Source organism: Ochotona princeps, chromosome 2 (assembly GCF_030435755.1).
Source record: "Ochotona princeps isolate mOchPri1 chromosome 2, mOchPri1.hap1, whole genome shotgun sequence".
In the NCBI taxonomy this organism is placed as follows: domain Eukaryota; kingdom Metazoa; phylum Chordata; class Mammalia; order Lagomorpha; family Ochotonidae; genus Ochotona; species Ochotona princeps.
Genome location: NC_080833.1, coordinates 97,616,025 through 97,643,727, shown reverse-complemented (window position 1 = coordinate 97,643,727; position 27,703 = coordinate 97,616,025). Strand labels below are relative to the sequence as shown.

The 27,703-nt window shown below is 44.0% G+C and overlaps 1 protein-coding gene across 1 annotated transcript; it reads left to right on the top strand.

Annotated features, from left to right (window-relative positions):
• The first annotated feature begins 132 nt into the window (after positions 1-132).
• Positions 133-25,860, top strand: AMPD1 (adenosine monophosphate deaminase 1). Its single transcript, XM_058655230.1, has 15 exons — positions 133-149; positions 5,859-6,074; positions 7,299-7,464; positions 12,176-12,341; positions 16,126-16,345; positions 16,866-16,995; positions 19,555-19,749; positions 20,030-20,161; positions 20,843-21,006; positions 22,531-22,657; positions 22,839-23,002; positions 23,644-23,764; positions 24,402-24,575; positions 24,736-24,846; positions 25,521-25,860. The coding sequence occupies exons 1-15, from the start codon at positions 133-135 to the stop codon at positions 25,677-25,679; spliced, it is 2,262 nt and encodes a 753-aa protein (XP_058511213.1). The 3' UTR covers positions 25,680-25,860.
• Positions 25,861-27,703: the final 1,843 nt, after the last annotated feature.

The following is a 27,703-nucleotide window of genomic DNA, read 5'->3' as shown; positions in this document are numbered from 1 at the left end:
GAAAACGTGTGTGTGTGTGTGTGTGTGTGTAGCAGATGCACTTGGCATTGAACAGAAAATGGTTTTCATCATGTGGAACCCGAGCAGCTGGGCTTGCCAGCAGCCTGGCAGATCTTACTCTATTTCAGTACGATGGAAAATGATCGTCAGTAATCCCATCATGCAATAACTACACTTGACAAGGATCCAGCCTACAGGAAGATTTGCAAAGTATTGAAATGCCATTCCTGGCCCACCGCAGATATCTTTTCCTAAAACCCAAAATAAAGCCTTCACCTGTTTTTCACTGTCAATTGCCTAAAGCTATAAATAGGCCCAATGCTCATCTCTCCCCTTTTAGCAGGGAAGGGTCAGATTACAGGGGGCAAAGTAAAAAAAAAAAAAAAGAAGTTAGGTTATGTTAGAGTGTCAGCCAGCCAGCCCTGCAGTCTCTTCTCGCTCTTCCTTCCACTGTGCTATCCTAGACTCCAGGGTCCCAGCAACCATGTCTCTGTTTAGACTCCCAGGTAGGTGTGCAAAAGCGTTTGGAGAGCTCCATTGTTTTCATAGACATTAATTTCTTTAACTATCACATCAGCTTTGATAATTCTGGCTTCCTAATAGCTTTAATAATATATTTCAGAAAGAAGTCAAGCCTTTCCAAGGCTGCCTCTTTGTTGGTGTATAAGTTTGTGGAGGAGGCGAATTTTCTAAGACTGCGTTAAGTGTGTAGTGTAACACCTTTGAGAATCCTAGCAGAAAATTGTTGAGATCCACTCTGGTGGTCTAAACAAAACTTGTGCGATCCTAGCTCTGAGAAGGGTCCTAGCCATGTCTGGAGTTGAACAGCTGAAAATCCTGGGCACGGCAAAACTGTCAGGCCAAAGTGTGCATTCCGGTAGTTCAGGATCCAGATTTGAACACAGAGGAATTCAACAACCTGCCAGGGTACTTCAGAATGCTCATGGAAAATATAGGAGATAAGTATACTGTAGTGCAAAAATGGTTTGAAATCCATGCAGCTTTTTTTTTTAATAACACGTATTTTCTACACACTTTTGCAAGACCTCTCCTGTGCATGGCTTTCAAAACATTTTGCCCCAAAACAATCTTATCTTGAATTCCATTTTCCATGAACCTTCTGAGATAGCCACGTACAAGCATTTTTCATTATAAAAGCAATAAAACATGCTCTGGATAAAATGGAAAGGAGCTTCGCTAAAAAAAAAATTGATAAACACTCATTAAAAAGTATAAAATAATAAGATCACCATACTCCCATCATCCATCTTTTAGAGTGTTTCTTTTCTGCCTGTTTCCTGTGTAAAATGAAAGATCTTTAAAGCACAGATGTAATTTATTGTCTATTTTGTTACATCTGGTATATGTGGTTTAATATCCTGCTTTGGCAGGTTGCTTCTTCGGTTTATCATGGTGTATCAAATTCCTCCTAAGCATCATTAAAAAGGTTGTTAGCATTCAAAAGTTCATGGAAAATCTATTACGAAAAAACTATGCATAAATTAAGGCATTTTTTCCATCAGGTTTATCTTTTATTTCAGTCTACAAAAGGTATATTTTGAAACACCTTCATATGACACAAGTATTGTAATTTTCATAGCTAATCCTTTAGGTTTTCAAAATCCATGCATGGTAAGTACAAGTACTCTCTGATCATCGCATTTGTACCTACAGTCTTTTGTGTGTTTAAACATTATTTCCGTAGGCTAGCCTCTCAGAAATGACTGTTCACTAGGTATTACCTGACTGCTCACCAAATGAGCTGCTGTAGCTCACCTGCTACCAGCATTGCATGAGAGTTCCCATCACTTGTCATCAGGTAATTTTTCAAATCCACATCTTATAAAAAGCACCTTCTTAAGATTACACACACACACATACAAAGAATCACATCAGCAAGGACAAGAAAATGAATAGCTGTGTAATGATCACATTTGGAGAGCCTCTGACAACAGCAAAATGCAGCCAGCGTGGGGGACTGAGCTGGAACAACATCTGAACCCACTTGCTTGTTCACACCAATCTCTCTGCCTCTATCCGTGTGCTCATTAACAACCAATATGATCTCACAAAATTGTTCGTGTGTTTTACCTTGTTTTGTTTTACTTTATACAGCTGAAGGAAAACGTGAGTAATTTGGACTGTCTCCCTTGCCATTTGCCATCGGTTAAAGACATGATATGGGTCTTTCATTCAGAAACGTGGCTATTTTTCAGCAGTGTTCATCAAATGACACCACTGAAAGTCAACAGAGACTCTCCCATCCCATAGCATAACAAATGAATCCATGCTTTTTCTGAATTGTTTAAAAAAAAAGACCATAAAGAAAACCTCATAATGCTTATTTGGTATTTCGAAACAAAAGACTCATCATGCTGAGTCTTGCCTTAATCAACCCTCAACTCTGGTGCAAAATATTTGGCAGGGAGTTTTTGAGATCAGATAAAACAAACATTCATTTGAGGCAAAACTAACTTTGGCTGTTTGCTCCTTCCATTTCAAACTGTCCTTCTGCTCTCCGAGGTGGGTCGGCCTCACATCTAGGCGATGAGAAGAGATGGTTGACGCGCCATATTTCCTGAAATGTTACTAAAACACTGCTGAGAAGTCGACATGCTTTTCTGGATGTGTTGCGTGAAGAAGGAAGCATGGCGTTCCTTTTCTTGAGAGTTTGCACTTTTTTTTCTAATCATAATCCCTATCATAATGATAATGATAATCATAATCATAATCCCATAATTCTTGAGAGGATTGTGGAATTTTTGAACTTTTTCTTGGTAACCTTTGTCACAACTCTGGGATGTTATTATTGTTGACACTCTGAACACTGAGACACCCGGGACCCAAGGCCACCCCACCGTCGCACCCAACTGTCATGGACACTTCTCCTCCCCGCCACCCCTGGCTGATCCTAGGTTATTTCTGTTCACCAGTCCACTTATTTCTATTCTCCTATCAGTTTTCAATTCCACTGTACACGGCCTGTTGTCAAGATGTGTCTACTCATGTGTTCCACCATCTCAAATATAACACAGCCAAAACAGGAGTGAGTACTTTCTCTGCACAAGCCCGAGGGAATGATTTCTCCTGTGCTCCAGGAAATCAGGTTGTTAGCCAATCTTATCTGCTCATCTGCGGAAATGCCAGTTTCACTCTTCCCACAATCACCACCATTTCCTCCAGTATTTCTCAAAGGCAGAGTTCTTGAAATGAGAGGTCACATTTCAGATGTGGTTGCAGAAACAAAACAGCCGGTTGAATGGAAGAACATATCAACCACAAGCTTTCTGGTTATCACATAAGCTACTTCTTTTCAGGAGAGTTTCTGCTTTGCAACTGTCTGTAATAGCTTAGGGAGAGATAATCTTAGTAAAAATCACGTTTAAAAACATAAAACTGGCCCAGCACAGTAGCCTAGTGGCTAAAGTCCTCGCCTTATAAGTGCCAGGATCCCATACGGGCTCCAGTTCTTTTTTTTTTTCCTTAAGATTTATTTATTCTTATTGGAAAGGCGGATATATAGTAAGGAGGAGAAACAGAGAGGAAGATCTTCCATCCGATGATTCACTCCCCAAGTGACTGTAACGGCTGGAGCTGAGCCAATCCGAAGCCAGGAGCCTCCTCCCGGTCTCCCACATGGGTGCAGGGTCCCAAAACTTTGGGCTATCCTCGACTGCTTTCCCAGGCCACAGGAAGGGAGCTGAATGGGAAGTTAGGCCTCTGGGATTAGAACCAGCGACCATATGGGATCTCGGCGCTTTCAAGGCTAGCACTTTAGCCGCTATGCTATCGCACCGGGCCCATGGACACCAGTTCCAATCCCAGCGGTCCCACTTCTGATCCAGCTCCCTGCTTGTGACCTGGGAAGGTAGTCATGGATGGCCCAAAGCCTTGGGACCCTGCATCCACATAGGTGACCCAGAAGAGGCTCCAGGCTGCTGGATTCAGATAAGCGCAGCTCCGGCTGTTTCAGTCACTTGGGGAGTAAATCAGTGGATGAAAGATCTTCCTCTCTGTCTTTCCTCCTCTCTGTAAATCCACCTTTCCAATAAAAATAAGTAAATCTTAAAAGATAAAACTAGTGGGTATATACAGTCCCGGTTACAAATGCCTGTCATGGATGAGTCAGATCTCATCCAGAGCTTCTGATTTCTAGGCATCCATTTCTACAGTGTCCTTTCCGAAGTGTCCTTCAGCTACCACTGCAGACCCAGCGGGACAAGTCAGTTGCATTGCCCTCCCCATTCTCATCATCATAACCAACTGTCCAGTTCCCATTCACCCCGCACGGCACATGAAGCTTCCACTCCCTGCCATTGGCCACTCGTTCTTGAAGGCATGCGATTGTTTGTGATGCTCAGGCAGGAGAGAGGCTATTTTGGGGGACCTTTGGCACTGGGTTAGGGAGGCGTTCTTTGACCATTGGAAAAATTGTTTGTACTCAGTGCTCCATTTGTTCCTTCATGGAGCATGATGCTTGCCAGTGAACTACTAATAGCATCCAAAGATGCTTTTCGGTTTTAGGGAGCATTTGAATGCAATGAGGCCAACAGGTGCATGAAATATACCCCACAGTGTGGGCTTCTCTATTAACTCTGCTTTGAAGTCAGGTTTTTAAAATGTGTGTTTCACCAATGCTACCAAGTTATGTGATTCAATTTCATGTGCCACTTTATTTCCCTTCAACCATTCCCACGTACGTTATCCCACTTGGAATCACAAGGGTCTCTTGAGTGAGGCTGAATAAGCCTTAGTGCTACCACTGTGCAGACAAGGAAACCGAATCAGGAAAGTGAAGGAGTGGATATGAGCACAGTAGAGGCTTGAACCCATCATGGTTCATTAGTCATAGCTGAAAATGTGACCTTTTGGAGCCCTGTATATGCATGTCGGCCTGGGGAGGGAGTGTCTGTCTCTGCATGCGATTGTCTCCATCACCCACTGGGGAGGGTTTCTCTCGTTTGCTGTTGCCCCAACAGGGCTATCTATTGGTCATTCTCATTACTGCCACCTGCTCTTTTCTGAAAATGCCAGATTTGTAGAAGTATTGCAGGTGATGACTAGTGGGGAATAAACAACTTGATATCTGAAGAACATGGTGGAACTTAACAGAATAGCTTGAGGACACAGCTGGTTCTCATACATTATGAAGGTCTTGGGTTTACCCACTGCTAGGGATCACTTTCTTGTCCCCATTTTGGGAGTGGGGAAATAAAGGCACGTCAAAGCAAAATTGGCTTTCCAGGAGTCATTTATCACAGAAGGTCCGCGTCCACAGGAAATGGGACATCTACACTCAATCATGCACTTCGGCGGCTTCCTTTCCCTACAGGGTCACATACCACCAAGTTGTCAGCATCTGAAAAACACAAAATCTAGTTTGACATGTAACAGAGACACAGGATCTGTCCTAAGAAGATAAAATCTGAAGTTCACATTTCTTTCTCAGAACTATCTAGCTCTCTGGGACCACTGATTCTCCTTGGGCCCAACAACCCTACCCACATCTATGAAACACCAGAAAAACTTTACCAACCTAACGGGAAGCATTGTGCTGTGTAGGTACCATAAAGTCAAAAACAGCCCTGCTGGAAACAGGTGACCTTGCACTCAGTGTACTTGTGCTGCAAGAGCTTGCTGAGTCTCTAGAATGATCCTCAGGACTTCCCTGAAAGGTGCTGTGGGAATGTGATCCAGTTTCCCAAGCTCCACACCCAGAAGCTCACCTCAGGGGAGCAGACACTATGCCCTACCATGTTTTTGAAACTCTGGTGGAGCACAGGGTTACCATGTGCCCAGGGAAGTCCCGAGTCCCACGCCTTCTGGACAGGGGGAGACCTTGAATGACTTCTGAAAAGGGCCTTGAACACTAACGTGTGTGAACTTCTTTTAGAAATTGATGATGCTATGCGGAGCTTTGCTGAAAAAGTGTTTGCCTCTGAAGTCAAAGATGAGGGAGGCCGCCATGAGATCTCCCCCTTCGACGTCGATGAGATCTGTCCAATTTCTCATCATGAGATGCAACAGCACATATTCCACATGGAGACCCTGAGCACCTCCACGGAAGGCAGGAGGTAAGTGGTGCAAGGGGCCCAAGAACAGAGCCCAAATGATGGTTCAGCTCAGAGCAAGAATCCGTTAGGGTTTCAGGCCCCCTTTTCCATCACCTTGTAGCATGCCTGAAAGAGCGCAAGTCTCCTGTCCTCTTCCACATCTGCCTGGAGCTGAAGATTCTTTAGCCACCCAAAGCAGACTGGAACCACCTCTGCAAGTGTTCCAGACCAAGGTGGGCTGCAGGCTGCTGTGAACATCTTCTGCTTCTGCACCTGGCTGCTACAAATGGACTCATCTGCCTGTCTCTTCAGACTCTGCCCCTCATCAACCAAAGTGGCCGGATCCCTCCCTGACAGGAAGCCAGCCCTCCAGCCAGTCTGGCTCTTGGCCTCAGGGATGTCGCTTCCCTTGGGGTGTGGCCCTGTGTCCTGCCCATTGTCTGTCTACCAGGCATACATGCCACCTTCCCAGCACCCTTCAGAGAGCTTCCCCACACATCTATTTTCCTCTATTTGAGCTACTCTAGGTTTCTCCATCTGTCACTACCCATCACATTCTAGTCATCAGACCTGTGGTGACCACACACCAGCAACTGTCTCTTTTTGGCCATCCTCCACCTTGCCAGCCTCAGAGGGAGAAAGGTTCATTCTTGCATCTTTTTCCTGGTTTTATGTCTTTAAGAAAAGAACAATAATCAATCTTCTTTAGAAATCCCCCATAGGAGCTAACATGGAGCTTGAGTCAAAATAGCAACTAAATCAATACATTTTGCGTTGAGCAAATAATGCTAAGCGTCTTTTAAGTTCCAGTTATTACTCTAAGCATTTTACATACATTAAATCGCACAGAACGTCTGTAATGTGATTGCATTATTTCATAAGGGGAGACTGAAGTGCACAGAATTGCAGGAAAATGAACAAAAATGACACGGGTAGCACCTGTGTTTACCGAGGCACCCAGATCCCTACTTTTGCTAGGAACGGACTACCTGGGAAGAATGGTGTTATGTGGAAGGCGTTCTAGTATGTTCCATGAGGACCATGATTCTAAGCTATAGCAGGGAAAAGTGCAGCTTGGTGATATCTCCTTCCACTATGCTTGGATCCTGTCTCTGACACCCAACTCACATTTTAACTTTCACTTTCCATTTCCAAAACAAAACCGTATTGTACAATAATTATTACAAGGAAATGCCCAGTGAAGACAAAATTAAGTTCTCTTGTGTTTTTAAATTTCAAACCTAGGAAAAAGCGTTTCTTTGGACGGAAGACTGTCAATTTGTCCATTCCACTCAGTGAAGCATCTTCCACCAAATTGTCCCACATTGATGAGTTCATCTCTTCATCGCCAACCTATCAGACAGTGCCTGACTTCCAGAGGGTGCACATCACCGGCGACTATGCCTCTGGGGTGAGTCACCCCTTGTCTGTCCATCACAACTTTGGGGAACCACTCAGCTTGACCAGTCTAGCTCTTTTCCTTCTCCCCTTTCCATTGGGATAGAGGTCCAGTCCACGTGCCCCTCAGTAGGGTTCATTTTTATTTTTTCTTAAAGCTGTATTTACTTATGACAAGTGAAGAAGACAGTACAATGGGATAGTTCTCTAAAGAGAATGCCTCCCTGAGAAGGCACTGCTGGGATTTTTATTTTAAAGATTTATTTTTTTTATTGGAAAGTCAGATTTACAGAGAGAGAGAGAGATATCTTTCAACTGCTGGTTCACTACCCAAGTGGCCGTAATGGCCAGAGCTGAGCCAATTTGAAGCTAGGAGCCAAGAGCTTCTACCAGGTCTCTCACACAGGTGCAGGGTCCCAAGGCTTTGGGCCATCCTCTACTGCTTTCCCAGGCCACAAGCAGGGAGCTGGATGGGACAGGAACCATTACCCACATGGGATCCTGACCACATACAAGGAGAGGATTTAACCACTGGGCTATTGCACAGGATTTCATTATTAAATTTCAATACTACTGGCATGTCTTGTATTACTGTGCTGCTTTTCATTACTCCACATAATTTCTCCTCTATCTACTGTGCTTGAATATGGAGACTGTTGAGTAGAACGTGGTTATGTACACTATAGAATATAGTGGGCACAGTTTGGCAAAAGGACCAAAGAAGCAAGCTCTGGTCTTGCTGAAGGCACCACAAACAGGAAAGGGAGCACTGAGAGAGGAACAGGGAGTTCTCAAAAAAAAAAAAAATGGACCTAGGGCAGTGGTATCGTAAATCAACCAAAGAAAGCAGATCAGGAGAGGGCTAGAAAGAGAGACTCGGGGTGGCTGGGGAGTATATAAAGTAGAAATGGGAAAAACTCTAACAGGGCTATTGGGGTTTTCAATTTTGTTTTGGTTTGGTTTGTTTTCGATCAACTGAACTCTCCAGTTTCACTGCAGATGCTTACCCAGTAGATTACAGCTTGGAATAGACTCCAGTATGCCACAGGGATAGCAAACTCATGTTGCCAGCAACTTGACCTGCTTATCCTGGCCAGACCAGTTGGTTCAATTAATAAATCTGCCACATGGACTTGCAGTATCAGCAGCATATTGGTGAAAGTGCTGTTCAGCCATTAGTCTATGCTCCAAATATAGTTCTAACAACCAGTCCTGAGCCCCCTTCTCATATAACTGGTCTGTTTATGGTAAGTCCCAAGACTTAAAACTGACAGACGGATGATATGGTCATCATGCTTGCTTGTTCATTTTCTCTATGAGAACATGGATGCTTCACAAATGACAGGAATTTTTAGATACTAAATAATTGAAAAATATACATTTATTAGTGATAAGCATGCAGGGAACACAGTTTGGAGAACACTACATTTGGAAGAAAAAAAAAAACCTTAGGAGATAACTTGATACTTATGGGCTTGGCAGAAAAAAAAAAAACAGCAAGAAAGAAAGAAGAAGGGAGGGAGGACAGACACACAAGTCAGGTGTGGCCACTCCTCCCAATCAGGCAGGAGGGCACCTGCAAGCTCAGCCTGGAGTCTTTGAAGAAGCAAGGCTAGTGCTGCACTTGTTGGCTCAATGTGGCTGAGCTGCTCAGCCCACTCCACCTGCTTGTAGTCTGAACCCAAATCAGTCTTCATCCTTGTCATTTATTAACTTACCTGAATTTTTTTTTAAAGATTTATTTATTTTTATTGGAGAGGTGGATATACAGAGAGGAGGAGAGTCAGAGAGGAAGATCTTCCATCCGATGATTCACTCCCCAAGTGAGCTGCAAAGGCCGGTGCTGTGCTGATCTGAAGCCGGGAACCAGGAACCTCTTCCGGGTCTCCCACGTGGGTGCAGGGTCCCAAAGCTTTGGGCCGTCCTCGACTGCTTTCCCAGGCCACAAGCAGGGAGCTGGATGGGAAGTGGAGCTGCCGGGATTAGAACCGGCGCCCATATGGGATCCTGGCGCATTCAAGGCGAGGACTTTAGCCGCTAGGCCACGCCGCTGAGCCCCTGAATTTTTTTTTAATCCACTGGAGAGAGAGGGAGAGAGAGATCTCCTACCCACTGGTTCACTCCCCAAATGCCCACAACAGGCCAGGCCAGAAGCTAGGAGCTGCAAACTTAGTGTCCCCCTCATGGGTGCTTACTGCTGCCTTACAGGCTCAGCAGGAAGCTAGAGTCAAGAATGGAGCTGGGCATCAAACCCAGGCACTCCAATATGAGATGTAGACAGCCGAACCGGACTTCTACATGCTAATTCAAACACCTACCCCATTCCAGTAATGTAAACTGAAAGATAAGGGCCAGCATGGTGGCATAATAGGCTAATCCTCCATCTGCAGCACATGCATCCCATACGAGCGTGGTTTGAGTTCCAGCTGGTCCACTTCCCAACCAGCTCTCACCGTATGGCCTGGCAAAGCACTTATGGCCCAACACCTTGGGCTTTTGCACCCACATGAGCGACCCGGAAAAAAGCTCCTGGATCCCAGTTTCAGATCGGCTCAGCTCTGACCTTTACAGACATTTGCAGACTGAACCAACGGGTAGAGGATCTTTCTTTATGTCTCTCCTCTTTCAGTAAAATCTGCCTTTTAAATAAAGACAAATTTTTAAAACATTAAAAAATAAAGTAAACAGAAAGATAAAGGAGGAATAAGGGCTAAGTTCCCCTAGTCATTAACTCCTGATGAAAGTTGATACAGCTCAATAAGCTGTTATTGGCTAGTGACTGTCCTGGGCACTGTGGGTCAAATACTGAAGACATGAGGTGCAGAAGACCTGGGTCTTGTCCTTGAGGACTTGCTAGACCAGTGGTCTAGAGGATAGCAATAGAAAAGCATGCCATTGGAAGAAGAGCTCCAGACCTGGTAGCTCTGTCAGCATCTTTTCAGCTCAGACAGCAGACCTTTAAAAAAACAGTTGAGCTGGGGCAGATATTGTGGGATAGTGGTTTCAGCTATGGCCTGCAATAATGGCATTCCATATGGACACTGGTTCTAGTCCTGGCTACTCCACTTCTAATCCAGCTCCCTGCTAATGCACCTAAAAAAGCAGCAGAAAATAGCTCAACTGCTTGGGCTCCTGCCACCCATTCAGGAAACCCCCAAATCCCCTGGCTTTGTCCTGGCTTAGCTATGGTTTGGGGGAGTGAAGCAGTGGATGGAAATCTCTCTCTTTCTTTGTAACTCTGACTTTCAAATAAATCTGAAAGAAGGAAGGAAGGAAGGAAGGAAGAAAAAAAGAAGGAAGGAAAGAAACTGCTTTCCAGTGACAGCTGCTTAGGCAGGCCTGATCCAGCCAGGAGGTAGCATGGCAGAGGGGCAGGGATTGAGTGGGAAAGAGGAAGGAGAAACAGACCAGCTTAAGCAGTTACTAGCAGCTCTAATAAAACTTATTGTAGAATGTCTTCGTTTGCAGTCATAGATAAAATTCTCTTTATTTAAAGATCTATTATTTTAAAAAATTTTATTGGAAAGAAAGATATACAGACAGGAGGAGAGACAGGGAAGAACTTCTGTCTACTGATTCACTCCCCAAGTGGACACAACAGCCCAGAGCTAAGCCAATCCGAAGCCAGGAGCCAGGAGCTTTTCTCACATGGGTCTCCCATGCAGATGCATAGTCCGTCACACAGGGGTCTCCCATGCAGGTGCAGGGTCCCAAGGCTTCTTGGGCCGTCCTTGACTGGTTCCCAGGCCACAAGCAGGGAGCTGGAAGGGAAGTGGGGCCACCGGGATTAGAATTGGTACCTAAAAGGGATCCGGGCATGTGCGAGGCAAAGACTTTAACCACTAGGCTACCACGCCAGGCCTGATAAATTTCTCTTTAAAATCACCCAGAATAACGACCTCTCACAGGGTGCTGTTTTCATCCATATATAACTACAGAAAGCAGTATTTGGCTGGCAAGGTTTGAGCAATTTTTGATGCCTTATTCACCCCAAAATAGTTATTTCCCTGACTGGGCAAGAAGTAATTCCAATTCTCACAATTAGAATCACATTCTTTCATTTTTTTGCCATCTTCAAAGTCCTATACTTGGGGGCTGACACTGTGGCATAGCGGGTTAAGCTCCTGTAACATCAGCATCTCATGGATGATGATTTGCGTTCTAGCTGCTCCACCTCCTATTGAGCTCTCTGTTGAAATATCTGTGAAACCAGAAGAGGATGGCCCAACTTCTTGGGCCCTCACCCATGTGGGCGACCTGGAAGAAGCTCCTGGTCCTTGGCTTCAGACTGGCCCAGATCTGGTTATTTTGCAGTTATTTCGGGAGTCAACCAGTGGATGGAAGATCTCTCTGTCTCTCCCCTTTCTCTGTAACTTTCCTGTTCAAATAAAAATAAACAATTAGGGTTTTTTTTTTAAGTCCCATACTGAAGATGTTCATATCTTACCTGGAAGAGAAAAAGTATCCAACATCCCAGAATCAATTCCTTTAGTAATGTTTGTTGGGCACTGGCCTGTAAGGTTTGGGAGAGATGAAGTGGGTCAGAAGCAGCTCCTGGAGGCAGACCAAAGGGGGGCCAGGGTCAGGAAGCAGCCAGCTGAACTGCCAGTGAAGTTTGGCAAGGCTCCAACATATGGGAGGGCTGGAAGGTGCCAAAGATGAGCTCTCTCCACTCCGTAGGGCTGCACCACGTCATCTCTGGGACTCTGACGTTTTCTTGACAGGTCACCGTGGAAGACTTTGAAATCGTTTGCAAAGGGCTGTATCGGGCTCTGTGTATCCGAGAGAAATACATGCAGAAGTCATTTCAGAGGTTCCCAAAAACCCCTTCCAAGTACTTGCGGAACATCGAAGGCACAGCTTGGAAAGCAAATGAGAACTTCTATCCAGGTAAGGAATTCTCTTTGTACAAAACATGTGTTTTGGTGTAGCTACTGAATGTTAGATTCAAAATACACTACTTGTTTACAGCCTAGCGGCTAAGCTGCCATTTAGACACAGTTGCCAATTTTCACATCAGATACCAGGTGAGTCCTAGGTCTGGCTCCTGATTCAGGTTACTGCTGATGGGGACCCTGGAAGGATAACTCAGGGGATTGGATCTCTGAAACTCCCATAGAGACTCCCCGTCCCTGTTCCCCCTGCCCCCCAAGAGTGAGTTCCCAGCCTCTGGCTTTAGCCTGGCTCAGCTCCAGCCATTTTGGGGGTATTTAAGGAGTTCACTCCTTAAATGTGAGCTCTCTGTGTGTCTATCTAGTTTTCTACCTCTGCTTCCCCCAAAAAAAGGAAAATGTTTGGGGCCAGCATCGTGGTGATGCAGGTTAAGTCACCGCTTGCAGTGCCAGCATCTCCAATCAAAGTGCTGGTTTACGTCCAGGCTACTCCACTCCTGATCCAGCTCCTTGCCAATGCACCTGGGCGAGCACCAGAAGATGGCCTAGTACTGAGGCCTCTGCACCCATGTGGAAGACCTAGATGGAGCTCCTGGTTCCTGGCTGCAGCTGGGTTCAGCCCTAGCTGTAACAGGCATGTACGCAGTGAGCCAGGAGATGGAAGAGCTCTTTTCCTCTGTCTCTCCCTGTCTGTCATCCTGCCTTTCAAATAAATAAGTAAATCTTTTTAAAATATTTTAAAATATGCCCTCAGATTACCAAAAAATCTAACCTAAAAAGTTGTACACGTTTTCTTACTTTTTAAAGATTTTTTTTTTTCATGAAAAGGGGGATTTACAGAGAGAAGGAGAGACAGAGAGAGAGAGAGAGAGAGATCTTCCATTCATTGTTTCACTCCCTAAAATGGTCACAATAGCCGCAGCTGGACCAAGATGCAGCCAGGAGCCAAGAGTTTCTTCTGGATCTGCCGTGTGGGTGCAGGCCCTAAGTGTTTGGGCCATGTTCTGTTGCTTTCCCAGGTGCGTTAGCAGGCAGCTGGATCAGAAGTGGAGCAACAGAGCCACAAACCAATGTCCTCATGGAATGTCGGCACCTCAGGCAGAGGATTAGTCTGTATGCCAATGCACTTGCCCCAATAATATTTTAATATTTTTACAGACTTCTTTTTTTGAAGTATACTGTAATTGATTTATCCAATCATTTTTAGGCATTTTAAACTTTTGACTTTTCAAAATCTAATTCCAACAAAACTACAATATGCATCATTTTAAAATTATTATTTCCTTTGTATATGATAGAGAGACAGCTCCCACCAGTTATTTCCCAAATGCCTGAATGAATGAAGCTGGTCCAGAGGTGGAGTTAGGAGTAAAATCTGTAGGTGGATTCCTTTGTGCATTAGGTTTGATATTTAAGATTATACTCCAAGAATAGAAATCCCTGAGAAGGCGATGTTTATGACTTCTGAACTTCCACACTGTCATACTATTAAAGACTTCTAGTTTTGCAGCCTCCCCTCTGGAATTCCTGTGAAAGTTGAAATCATATCCAACATGAGGCTGGAGTTGTGGCACAGCAAGTTAAGCGGCCCCCTGTGACCAGCCACCTGTATGGGTGCTGATTTGAGTCCTGGGTGCTTCACTTTCCCTGTGGCTCCCTGCTAATGCTCCTGGGAAAGCTGCTGTGAGGGAGAACCAAGAGGAGAAACTCCTGGCTCCTGGTTTCAGCCTGACACAGCCCCAGCCTCTGGCCATTTGGAGGATGAAATAGCACTCGGAAGACCCCCCACCCCTCTGCCTTTCAAACAAAATGAAATAAGTATTTTTTAAAAAAAAAATAAAATCAAACATACCCGCTTTAATAGCTCCATAATATTCCTAATAATACTTGTTTTGCCTTTTCCCCCTAAATTACGTTTTATTTCTCTAGTATGTTTAAGTGTAGAATTAGACAAGTGCTACTTGGTGTACCAACACCCTGATCCACATGTTTCCTGTTCCTAAGTCCCAGCTGTGAGGAGAAAATACACTAACCTTTTCTTTCTGTGTTGTTTTCTCCACGTGACTGCTTTAGGCACCACTTGCCAACAGGAGACTTTTTCATGCCTTCATCGGGCACAGCAGCAAAGAGGCATGAATGGCCACGCTTGTTGAAAATAAAAGGATGAATGCTTAACAGCTCTGACGGCCTGGAATGTGCTCTTGGCTTTCTTAGGCTGCAACTGTTGGCAGTTAGAACGAGGGGACATTGAGCCACACAATGTCTTCTCAATTCTACGAGCAGGAATTGGATGCGCCTTAAAAGTGGCAAGTGTATAGTAATTGCAATTCTTTTAGGAATCTATTTCATGCTTTATATTAAAATCAGTTGAGGCAGAGCACAGAGGATTGTGAGGGAGTGAAACTACTGTGTATGATACGAGAGTACATTCAGGTCATTACACAGCTGTCAAATCCATAGGCTGTACGACACCAGGGGCAAACCCTGCGGTGCACTGTGTACCTCAGGTGATTACGCCAATGCAGATTCATTGATGATGTGCTACTCAGATACAGGATACCAGCAGCAGGATGGCTATGTGTGTGGGCAGGGCACACATAGAAAGGCTCTTGCCATTCAGTGTTTCTGTCAACCAAAAACATTTTTTTTTTAATTGGAAAGGCAGATTTACAGAGAGAAGAAGAAATGAAGATCTTCTGTCTGCTGGTTCACTCCCCAAATGCCACAAAGGCCGGAGCTGAGCCAATCCAAAGTAGGAGCCAGGAACTTCTTCTGGGTCTCCCATGTGGGTGCATGGTCCCAAGGCTTTGGGTCATCCTCCACTACTTTCCCAGGACACCACCCATATGGGATCTTGGTACCTTCAGGAGGAGGATTAGCCAGTTGAGCCATAATACTGGGCCTGAGAGTTTACTTTTTAAAAAACTGTTTTATTTATTTGAAAGGCAGAGTTAGGTAGAGAGAGGAAACTGGAGAGAGAGATCTTCTGTCCACTGGTTGACTCCCCAGACAGCCAGGGCTCTGCCAAGGCCATTAGCCGGAGCTCCCAAGTGGTGCAGGGCCCAAGCACTTGGGCCATTTTCCGCTGTATTTTCAGGAGCATTAGCAGGGAGCTGGATCAGAAGTGGAGCTTCCATATGGGATGTTGGTGTTGTCAGTGGCAGTGCCTTTATCTGTTATAACACAATGCAAACTCCTGAGAGTCCACTTTAAAAACACTAAATTAAAACTAATGAAGAGACTTGATTTAAAAAAGCAAAGTGTCAATAAGGACTTCCAAAAGATCATGGAAAGATTAGTATTGTGAAAAAAAAAGGCATGGATTTCAAAGACTTTTGTACCAAAGTCAACTTATTTTTAACTCTGGTTTTCCATGAACTTTTAAAGTATCCTTGTATTTTTAACTGCAGTTTCAGTTCTATTCTTATGTGGCTATCTAATAAGCTAATAAAGCTCTTTAACTACAAAGCTTTGATGACCAACCTCACAAAATAATAAAAATGATGTTTAAGTAGTATATCCATTACCCTATATAAACAGTACTTCTAATGAACTTGAAAAATATCCTTGTACTAGATAAATACTATTTTACACTTATTTTTATCACTTTTGCGACCTTAGAAAAAAATGGAAAGATGAATTTTAACTTAGCTCCAGAAAATTATAATGCATGCAATATGGGATGTCAGACTGACGAGACTGTGTAATGTTGCATAATTTGCTCATTTCTCTGTGGCCATTCATCCCACGTGCTGATATAAACCTTTGTTTGCCTGAAAAAGTCTTTACTCCTGCCATGAAGAAGGGAGAAGACCCTTTCCGAACAGACGACCTTCCCGAAAATCTGGGCTATCATCTCAAAATGAAGGATGGCGTGGTTTACATCTATGCCAACGAGGCGGCAGCCAGCAAAGATGAGCCTGTGCCATTTCCTTACCCAAATCTGGAAGACTTCCTAGATGATATGAACTTCCTGCTGGCTCTGATTGCCCAAGGACCTGTGTAAGTGCTTGGTGAGAGATGAGCAAGTAGCACCATTGCCAGTGAGAAGGAGAATCTTTATTAAATGTTTCCGTGTTCAAACACTACATGAAGTGCTTCATGGACCTTATTGTTTTCACACCTAACTACTGCTGGATGAGGTAGTTGTTTGAATAATGAGAGTTTTATGTGCTGGTGCTCTGATGAGTTAACTTACTTGCTCAAAGTCACACAGCTGGCTGGGCCAGGATTTGAGCGCAGTCTGTTGACTCCAGGCACGTCCATGAGGAAGACACCGTCTCTACTGATCTTTAAAATGCCTCCCCATGTCCTCCACTGTCATACCCAACTTTGATTTAAAAAAAAAAAAAAGCAAGCTCTCAGTGCTCCACTTTCTGGTGAAGGTAGCTAGAGGGTAACCGGAAATGCTAGTTCTACTGATTATGCCCAGTGGGCGATAAGTGGCCTGATGCTCTCAAGTTGTGACTGTTCCTTGAATGCCTGGGATTTTTTGAGAATTATGTAATTTTGTTTTTCCTAGTAAGACCTATACGCACAGGCGCCTGAAGTTCCTCTCCTCCAAGTTCCAGGTCCACCAGATGCTCAACGAGATGGACGAGTTAAAGGAGTTGAAGAACAACCCGCATCGGGATTTTTATAATTGCAGGAAGGTAAACATGTTAGCTGCTTTAGGGGCAACTGCTGGGCAAAAACATCAAGCCAATTATCTCTTGAGAAGAAGCAGAAGAACAGTATTTTCTAATTAGAATCACTGAAAGTTGAGTAGATTGTAGTAAAAGCAGGTAAGTTATGTCTAAAAGGTAAAGAAATTCACTGATTGGTTTTGAAAAAGATTTATTTGAAAGAGAAAGAGTGTGAGAGAGAAAGAGAGTGAGAGATCTTGCAACTACTTTTTCATTTCCCCAAATGGCTGCAACAGCCAGGTTTGAACTGGCGACAGCCAGGTCTGAACCAGGCCCAAACCAGGAGCCAGGAGTCCCATTTGATCTTCCACCATGGTAGCAGGGACCCAAGTTCTTGAATCATAATCTACTTGCTTTTCAGGCACATTAGCAGGAAGCTGGAGTAGAAGTGGAGCAGCTGGCACTTGAACTGCCACTTTGCAAATGGCAGTTTAGCCTACTATGCCAACAGTGTTGACTCCTAAAAATGTCATTTATATTGTGTGTAAACAATTTAAAATGTCATTTTTATTGTTTTTTTTCTTCGAGAAAAATGTATTATATTCTTAGTAAATTATGATGATCAGGGCTGGCACTGAGGCGCAGGAGGTAAAACTGATGCTTTCAACATGGCATCCCATGTGAGTGTCAGTTCAAATCCCAGCTGCTCTGCTTCTGATCCACCTCCTTGCTAATGCACCTGGAAAAGCAGTGGAAGATGACCCAAGTACTGGGGTCTCTGCCACACATGTAGGAGAGCCAGGTGGAGTTCCTAGCTTCTGCTTGGCCTAGACCTGACCATTCTGGCCACTTGGAGAGTGAATCAACAGATCTCCCTCCACCCTGTAAATATGTCTTTCAAACACATGGTTATTATTATCAACAACATCAAAAGGAAACAACAGCGAAACTTAAAAAGATTTTCCATCTAGTCCTTTTTCTTCTACTTCCTGACTATATAGCCTTGGGGGAAGTAATGAACTATTTTTGAATTTCAGTGCCCTCATTTGTACAACTGGGAATTACATTTGTTTACTTCAGTTCACAAGAGAACTGCAAACAAATGTCGTAATAATTGTGAGAACCAATCCATTAGAAATATGTTCAAAGTGTGCTCTAACCATTTAAATAAGTAACTGCAAGGATATGGGAATCAGAAATACAAGAGTAAACATTTTGGTCCAACTCTTGGCTCAGCTGAGTACAAAATCTCGGGCAAATTAAACTTTTCAGTCAAAACTTCATCTTACAAAATTATACTTATAAAAACATCTACTGTAGAAGCTTGCTCTGTCTCACCACGTGATGCCATCACCTGCAAGAACACCCTCACCGAAAGCCTGTGAGATGCCAGGACCCGTGTTTACACCTCCTGACCTTCCTCACTCAAAATGGAGATTGAGGAAAAATAGCATAGAGCTGATCACATAGCCTCTCTGAATTTCACATTTTTCCCTCATTCTCTCTTTAAAAGGATTTATTTATTTGAAAGGCAGAATTACAAACAGACAAGAAGAGAGAGAGAGAGATTGAGATCTCTTTTCTGTTGCTTAACTCTCTAAATGGCCACAATGACCAGAGCTCGGCCCCTCTGAGGCTAGGTGCCAGGAGCTTCTTCTGGGTCTCCCACGTGTGCAGGGACCCAAACACTTGAGTCATTTTCTCTTGCTTTCTGAGGCACATTACATTGGAGCTGGATTGTAAGTGGAAGAGCTGGGGCTCAATCTGCATTCATAGTGAATGCTGGTGTGGTAGGCAGAGGTATAGTCTACTACACCATGGCTTTGGCCCCAGATTCCAGTTTTCTAATAAAGCGAGGGGCAGGAGGGGGAATGATAAGATTAGTTATTTTCAACAGAATCTATATAAGAATAAGGCACAGGAACCAGAGTTGTGGCACAGTCAGTTAAGCTGCAGTGTGCTACAGCAGCACTTCACATCAGGTACTGATTTGAGTCCTGGCTGCTCTGCTTTCAGTTCATCTCCTGCCTAAAAATGCCTGGGAAAGTAGTGGACAATGGCCCTAGTGCATAGGTCTCCACCACCCATGTGGCAGATCACATGGAAGTCTGGATTCTTCACTTTGGTCTGGCCCAGCCCTGATCATTGTTGTGGCCATTTGGGGAGTGAGCTGGCCAGTGGAAAATTCTCTCTCTCTCTCTCTGTGCTACATTGCTTTTCAAATCAATATCTGCTGTGTGAATGCCATCACTGTGCTGTGGCTTCATAATTTTAACCTTTCTCCTTTGGAAATGCAAGGAGTGGTAACCAATTCAGGTTCGGAGAATGATCCCTGAGGATCAAATGTGGGAAGCACGCTGTTGCAAATCTATGAAGCCATCATTACTATTCCATGTAGCCAGACCTTTTGTAGCCTTGCACAGGCACATGAAGGGTTTTTAAGATTCCTGTTTTAGGGTCACCTCCCCTAGATTCCACTACCATTCAGCCACTCCTTTTTCCTGCCACAGTAGGATCTGAAGGTCTCACAGTCACTGTAGCAAATGAAGACAGATTTTAATTTTACCTTCTCTGATGTACACACAGGTGGACACCCATATCCATGCAGCTGCTTGTATGAACCAGAAACACCTGCTCCGCTTTATTAAGAAATCTTACCAGATTGATGCTGACAGAGTGGTCTACAGCACCAATGAGAAGAATCTGACCCTAAAGCAACTTTTCGATAAGTTGAAACTGCATCCCTATGACCTGACGGTGGATTCTCTGGATGTTCATGCTGTAGGTTGAAAAGCTGTTTGTTTCGCTAGCCTTCAAAACCTCATGTCTTTCCTTCATTAGCCCTTCTTCATCCTAGCTATGTTAATTAGGTTTGCTTGCTTACTATCCTGACCGAAGGCACCACCATTGGACATTCAGTCTTTGTCAGCTATCCCAAATTCCATTCTTGAAGCCCAACCCTTTTTCCTGCTGGCAATTCTGTGTCACTTGGCTAGTCCCAGCACTCTGTGTCCAGAGAGCTCTGCCAACCCTACATTTCCACTCCTTTTTCCTGATTCAGGGACGCCAGACCTTCCAACGTTTTGATAAGTTCAATGACAAATACAATCCTGTCGGAGCAAGTGAGCTACGGGACCTGTACCTGAAGACAGACAACTATATTAATGGGGAATATTTCGCCACGATCATCAAGGTGAGGAAGAACAGAACAGATCTGTGTTAACTGGCATGGCTCTTTAGGAGAGGAGGAATATAAGGAAGGAAGAAAGAAAGGGTGGAGAGGAGGGAGAAGTAAGGAAAGAAGCTGAGAGGATGAAGGTGGGGGAGAAGGAAGGAGAGAAAGCTGGCATTTCTGCGGTCAAGGACCATATAAATGAATTTAATACGTTCTTGCAGAAACATCCATGCTCTGATTTTAAAAGCTCTCTGTTCCTACGGTAGAGAAGTCAAGGGTGTGATTTTGAGATTAAGGATCTGGCCATTTCAGACATTGGGAACTGTAAATTCAGCAAGATGTAGCAAGACGGGAATCACTTACACCATGCCTGGGCCTTAGGAAACAGAAACAGTGTACGGAGCTCAAATATGTGTGTTTGGGAGGTGGGGTGGGGGGTGGGTGGGTAGGAACAGGTGCCTTTCCTTTACAAGCTCATTGGCTATTTCACCATAGTGACTGGGACATTTTTACTCTCCAGTCTCCATAAATTGCTGAGTCTTTTATCAGTTCCTTAGAAGCTAAACTTTATCTTCCTCTTTCTCTCACATTTCCTCAGTTCTTAGCACCCATCTCCTCTCCATAGGTCCCACAGATATAGAGTCCTGGTGGACTTGTGGGAATTCCTTGTGGCTTTGGATTCCTGTCTTGGCTTTGCAGGAGGTGGGTGCAGATTTAGTGGATGCCAAGTACCAGCATGCTGAGCCCCGCCTGTCCATCTACGGCCGCAGTCCCGAGGAGTGGAGCAAACTTTCTTCCTGGTTCGTCCGCAACCGCATCTACAGTCCTAACATGACATGGATGATCCAGGTCCCCAGGATCTAGTACGTACCTGCCCGCTGGAAAACCCAAAGCCTGTCCTTGTCTGATCAACTCATCTCCCCCGTGTGAACAAGGATATACAGCTCACCTAGACCAAAAGCAGCTTTGTGAAAGCACACATCAGAGCCGGGGCCTGTGTGTTCAGTTTCCCCATCTAGGTATAATGCTCTTTAACAATTTATGTATTTGAGAGGCAGAGCAATAGAGAGAGATGGAGAGACAGAGAGAGAGAAATAGATCTCCCAACCACTGGGTCAACTCCCAAATGGCCAAGACAGCCTGTGCTGGGCCAGATTGAAGTCAGGAGCCCACAACTCCGATTGTGTCTCCCATTTGGGTGGCAGAGAGGTGTTATCCTTCACTGCTTTCAGGGTGTGTCAGATCAGAAGCGTAGGATCTGACACTTAGACCAGGCACTTGAACACGGAGGAAATGGGGATTGCTTGAGTGATATCTTCACTGCTGTACCAAACGCCCACATGGACAGCACTCTTAACCAGCGTGTCATCTCAGGGCTTACTGAGAATGAGTAAAACTCACTAACAGGAGAATTTTGTGACAATTTAGCATACATTTGCTTTCTCCTTGTCTTTTTCTCTGTGTCCAGCTCACTCTTTCCCATGCTCATCTGCAGTGGGATGTAGCTTTCCTGTGTCAGAACCTTTGGTACCATCTGCCTGTTGCGTCACAAGTAGTCACAGCCCCCATCAACAAAGAATATTTATGAATGGTGTTGCTGAGGAAGCCAACTCCCTTTCATACCATCTGCTATCCCTCACTGCCTTCAGGGATGGCTGCTCTCTCAGTGTCTTCACTATCACTGATTCTTTTTATTTTTTTCACAGTGGCTGCCAGTTCATGTCCTGGCTGCCCCACTTCCCATCTAGCTCCCTATTTATGGCCTGGGAAAGCAACACAAAGCCTTGAGACCGTGCACCCACATGGGAGACCCGGAAGAAGCTCCTGCTCTTGGCTTCAGATTGGCTTAGCTTTGGTCCTTGCAGCCACTTGGGGAGTGAATCAGCAGATGGAAGATTTTTTTTTCTGTCTCTCCTTCTCTCTGTAAATCTACCTTTCTAACAAAATAAATACATCTTTTTAAAATGGCATTTAACTTATTAAGCTGAATGAGAGTGAAATTTGGAGAGTGGCTTCAGTGCTCAATTGCCCCAATTGATCAGAAATATTCTTGATAACCATATTATGCTCACTAACAAGCATACCATTGTAACCAGGTAAATAAGTGAAACTTTTATGATATAATTGCAATATTCCTCAATCTCTATCTGGAATGATCTGTGATGGTATAGTCTTCTTACTCTGGTGGGTTTGCTAAAGCGATGAAGCAAGTGGCCAAGCATGCCATAGTTACGAGGAACCAAGAAGAATGTAGGAAAGTGAACTAAGGGTGAACACAACAGGTCTTTTCTGCTATGAGGCATCCGATCCTATGGCTCACTCATATGGGGGCTATCAGGCCTCTAAATGTTCCTCTCTTCCCTATTCCTTATCATTCTTGCCTCTAGTGATGTGTTTCGATCCAAGAATTTCCTCCCACATTTTGGAAAGATGCTGGAGAACGTTTTCATGCCAGTGTTTGAGGCCACCATCAACCCCCAAGCTAACCCAGAACTCAGTGTCTTCCTCAAGCATGTAAGCATGACTCTTCAGACCCTCATATTGCTGCTCATGAATGGGCCATCCTACAGGCCATGACTCATCTTGGTATTTGTCTCTCCATCTTGGGGCCTTGCCTTTGGAGCTAACAGCTTGTGTGAGGACTGGAGCCCTGCAGATGAACTGAGTGCACTGTGTGGCTCAATTTTCCTGACAGATCACTGGCTTTGACAGTGTGGATGATGAGTCCAAACACAGTGGCCACATGTTCTCCTCCAAGAGTCCCAAACCCCAGGAGTGGACAATGGAGAAGAATCCATCTTACACTTACTATGCCTACTACATGTATGCAAACATCACGGTGCTCAACAGCCTGAGAAAGTAAGTATAAGCAAACGGCAGCCAGAAGGAGATTCTACTCAATGCAGCTTTATTCTTACACACTGACAACCTAGGTGGTCAGAAGGCATCAATGCATTGTTGGGGTGCATCCAACTGACCCAAATCAGAACATTCTGTTCTTGAGCTTCTCCTTCAGTTGATTTAGGAGCAGGAGTTGACATTTTTGGCACCTTTAGTAACGTTCATAGTTCCTTTCGTTGAAAGTTAAGAGACTGACAGTCTCTTTGATAAAAGAAAAAAAAGTTAAAAGAAAATTACTCTAATGAATGTATATATGTTTACCTTTCTTGATGCATACAGGTAAGGAACATTATGTTTTGGAACCATCTCTCCCTTACAGAGTGAGTAGCAGAAATGCTGCAATGCTGATATTGGTAAATCTGTTGAGACTTAAGATGTTTCTATTTAGTGCTTGCCTCTTTACCTATGTCCTGCTGCCTCTTTTTCAAAAGTTTTCTTTAGGAAGAATTAGGATGACTATCTGGGATCACTAGTGTTTCTGACTTCTCTGGACAACTCACTCGTTTCCTTCCCAGAGTGCGAGTTTTTCTCCCAAAGTTCATAAAAGCCAGCTCTGTGTCCAAGAACCTGCAAGTCCTCTAGTAATTCCATTTCCCTAGGCAACGAGGCATGAATACGTTTCTGTTCCGACCTCACTGCGGGGAAGCTGGAGCCCTCACCCACCTCATGACTGCATTCATGACTGCAGATAATATCTCTCACGGCCTGAATTTAAAAAAGGTGAGTTGGAGTTGCTCCTCTTCACTTTCAAACTGGGAGCTTGAAGCATCTTTGCTTCCCAGCTACAGCAGTGCCACAAGTCACTATTCTAGAACTAAACTCAGTTACGGCATAAAGGATTTTTGAGATCATTTGGTGCAATTGGAGAGAGAGAAGTGAAGGGAGTGGCTCAAGATTCCATAGGTCTTTGCTGGCAGAGATGAGTTGTTGCAGATCCTCTGACCTCTAGCTTAGAATTCTGACAAGGAGCAATTCACGGGAAACTTGGCTTCCCTTCTGATACTTGTTGCCAGACTTCTTGTTATAGCACGCTTCGCTTCGTGACTGTTGGGAGAGTCAGACACTCTTGTAGAAAGAGAAGGGTTTTGAGGTGAAGTCTTTTGCCTAAGACAGGTCATTGACTTTTGAGCAAGTCAAACAATTGAGTCTGACTCAATGCTTCTAAAAATGGATGGTCCCCAATACCTTTATTCTGAAAGAAAACTGTGGTTAATTCCTCTTTACTAGTTTAGAACAACAGGTGATTAATTTGTTAAAAGCTAAAGTTTGAGATAGACCAAAGGTTTTAACATTTTATCTAGTTTGTATCTCTTTTTTCTACATTCCTCAATATTTTTTTTCACTCTTTTCTTTTCAGAGCCCTGTGCTACAGTATTTGTTTTTCTTGGCTCAAATTCCCATTGCTATGTCACCATTAAGTAACAACAGCCTGTTTTTAGAGTATGCCAAAAATCCTTTTTTAGATTTTCTCCAGAAAGGATTAATGATATCACTGTCTACAGATGATCCAATGCAGTTCCACTTCACTAAGGTATATATTTACAACAACAGTAATATGTTTTGCTGGACTATTGTCTCATCACCTAGAATTTGAAAGTCAAATCAAGATAATTGATTGTTATTTCTGTGCAGAATTCATATAATTTTTTCCACTAATGCATTCCACATTCTGCCTTGTTAATTAACTATAGGAACCCCTGATGGAGGAATATGCCATTGCTGCACAGGTCTTCAAGCTGAGTACCTGTGACATGTGTGAAGTTGCGAGGAACAGTGTTCTTCAGTGTGGAATTTCTCACGAGGTAGACCTGTGCTTAATCAGCTGCCCTTTTGAGCTTTGTTTTGAGGTTTACATCTATTTATTTATTTGAAAGTCAGAGTTACAAAGAGAGAGAGAGAGACCTTCTGTCCTCTGTTTCATTTCTCAAATGATTGCAACAGCTAGGACTGGGACCAGCCAAAGCTAGGAGCTTCATTTCAATTTCCCATGTGGGTGGCAGGTTCCCATCAGAAGATGGTTTCCCAGGCATATTAACAGAGAGCTAGCTTGGAAGAGAAGCAACCAGGACTTGAATGGTCACCTGTGTGGAAGGCTAACGCTGCAGGTGGTAGCTTTATCTGGTAAAGTGCAACCCTGGTCCCCTGCTCTTTTGAATTTAGGGGTTGTAACTTGAATAGTAAAGGATTAGATGGGGATACAGCATCATATAAGCTTCTAGTCCCTACTAGAAAGGATTACGCTCTCTCTTGCCACACCCTTTGGGAAAGAGATATTCAAATAAGCTCATTGCTCATAAGAGTCTGTGTATGGTGGCACTCTACCAGTGCTCTTGGTGGCCTTTATTATTATTATTATTATTAATAATAATTCTTTGCCAGTGACTAACATAAGGAAGGGATTTTTGTGGAGGATGTAACTATTATCCATCCCCGGGGAAAAGAGGCGATGATCATTCTGCTGCTTTTTCTCATCTAGGAAAAAGCAAAGTTTCTGGGCAACAATTACCTCGAGGAAGGCCCCACTGGAAATGATATTCGGAAGACAAATGTCGCCCAAATCCGTATGGCCTATCGCTATGAAACCTGGTGTTACGAACTCAATTTAATTGCTGAAGGACTTAAATCAACAGAATAAAGTAAATAAAGCACATAATGATAAGGGTGAGATGTTCACTGTAGTATTGGAAGGTTGTTACCAGTTATTCAGTCTCTACCTTCAAACCAAGAATTGTAGTAAATGCTTTATTGGTATTATTTCATGTAATACTTTTCACAAGTGTATAAAGTAGGCACTATCTCCATTTGAAGCCAGTAAGGTAAGCAATCTTTTTAAGGTCTGAGGGAGTGGAGGCCTAGGTTTGACTCCTGAATTTCCATGACTTTCAGGCAAAATGGTTATAAAAGCTGATTGAAAAAAACAAATGGCTCATGATAGGGGAGAATGTGAGTTTTTAGTTTATGGACTGAAACTTTCTCAAGGCAATTTAAACCATTAAAAAGTCTGACATGGGCCCGGCGCGACAGTGTAATGGTTAAGGTCCTCGCCTTGAATACGCACCGGGATCCCATAGGGGCGCCGGTTCTAATCCCTGCAGCTCCACTTCCCACCTAGCTCCCTGCTTGTGGCCTGGGAAAGCAGTTGAGGACGGCCCAAAGCCTTGGGACCCTGCACCAGCGTGGGAGACCCGGAAGAAATTCCTGGCTCCTGGCTTCGGATCGGCACAACACTGGCCAATGTGGCCACTTGGGGAGTGAATCATCGGACAGAAGATCTTCCTCTGTCTCTCTTCCTCTCTGTACATCTGCCTTTGCAATAAAATAAATAAATCTTTAAAAAAATAAAAGTCTGACAATGTACAAGTGGCCAATAACTTTTTCATATAAAAATAGGACAGATATATTCTGATTTGATCAGCAGTTCTCAGTCATATTCAAGCAAATTTTACCTTACAAAAAAATTCTTAGCCTTAAGGGTTGAATGAATAATCATGTATACTGGTACATATTAGTGGTACATATTAAATGATTTTGCTTCCCAAGCTAAATGTAACTTTTCAGAACATGGCTAAGACTTCAGGTGAAATTCCAGCTAGCCAGCCTATGTTTTCACACACACATCACTGTTGCCATCCAGTGGCTGGGCTGATAATTTCAATCTAACAATCACCTAGAAAACACAGATATCAAGAATAACCCTGGGGTTGTTCGCATCATGAAATTACTGAGTTTGTGGCTACGCATGTGAAAAGCGGGAATTTTATAAAACATCTCAGGAGGTTACGACACCTCAAGTGTGGGGGGGAAGGGCAAAGCAAACCCCTGTATATTTCCACCTCTGCGCAGTTGGCCCCAGTGGGTGTGCCCCTGACGGCATGTCTGTACTAGCTCTGCCGTAGGAATTCTCTTCCTGATTTCAAAGTTAAAATTTTGTTTGCGAGCATTTGTCTAAGTCCCTTAGAGGACTTTTATTTTTACCTTGGCTTTCTTGTCAACACAATAACAATAGTTGTTAAGTTAAACACTAGATTGTCAAAGTTATCTCCAATCCACCTATACACAAACGGGGCAGAATTAATTGGTTAGATCCACACAACCCATGTTAGATTGGATTTCATAGTTGCTGCTTGAATTTAGCCTGCTCCATTTTTGCCAGAAAATATTCCCCAGTGTCAAGCTTAATGGCTAAACTCTAAAGGACTCTGTTTGAACCCAGAATTTCATTTCAGACAACTTTCTGGGAAGTTTCCTAAAGGTATTTAATATGCTTTTTTTGGGGGGGGGGGGGGTTCTACTGATTATGTCCACTTGCCTTTCCGGTTTAGAACTTTTAAGTTTCATCCTTCCTTCCCTTACTCTGGCCTAACACCTTTTCCCTCCCCATCACCAACGAACGAGATTTCACTGTCCACAGTTCACGGCTTCACACCGGTTTGTTACCTTTATTGTTTCGGTTAAGCTGGATTGTGACAGGCCTCTGTGATGTGTAACCCAACACCTCTCTTTCTGGGAGTCATACTATTCTGGTACCTCCTTGTGAACAAATGTGGGAAGGGTTTGGTCCGCAGACGCGGGAGGCCCGGGTGGGGCAGGGCGGGGCGGGGAACCCGGGCCTGGGAAACAGGCTCCACTGAGGCTGGTCTCACCGCTTGGGCTGAACCT

Coding starts and splice junctions, on each gene's coding strand:
- AMPD1 (XM_058655230.1), top strand. Junction 7,465..12,175: donor CCGGCGACTATGCCTCTGGG/GTGAGTCACCCC, acceptor TTTTCTTGACAG/GTCACCGTGGAAGACTTTGA. Junction 16,996..19,554: donor ATTTTTATAATTGCAGGAAG/GTAAACATGTTA, acceptor ATGTACACACAG/GTGGACACCCATATCCATGC.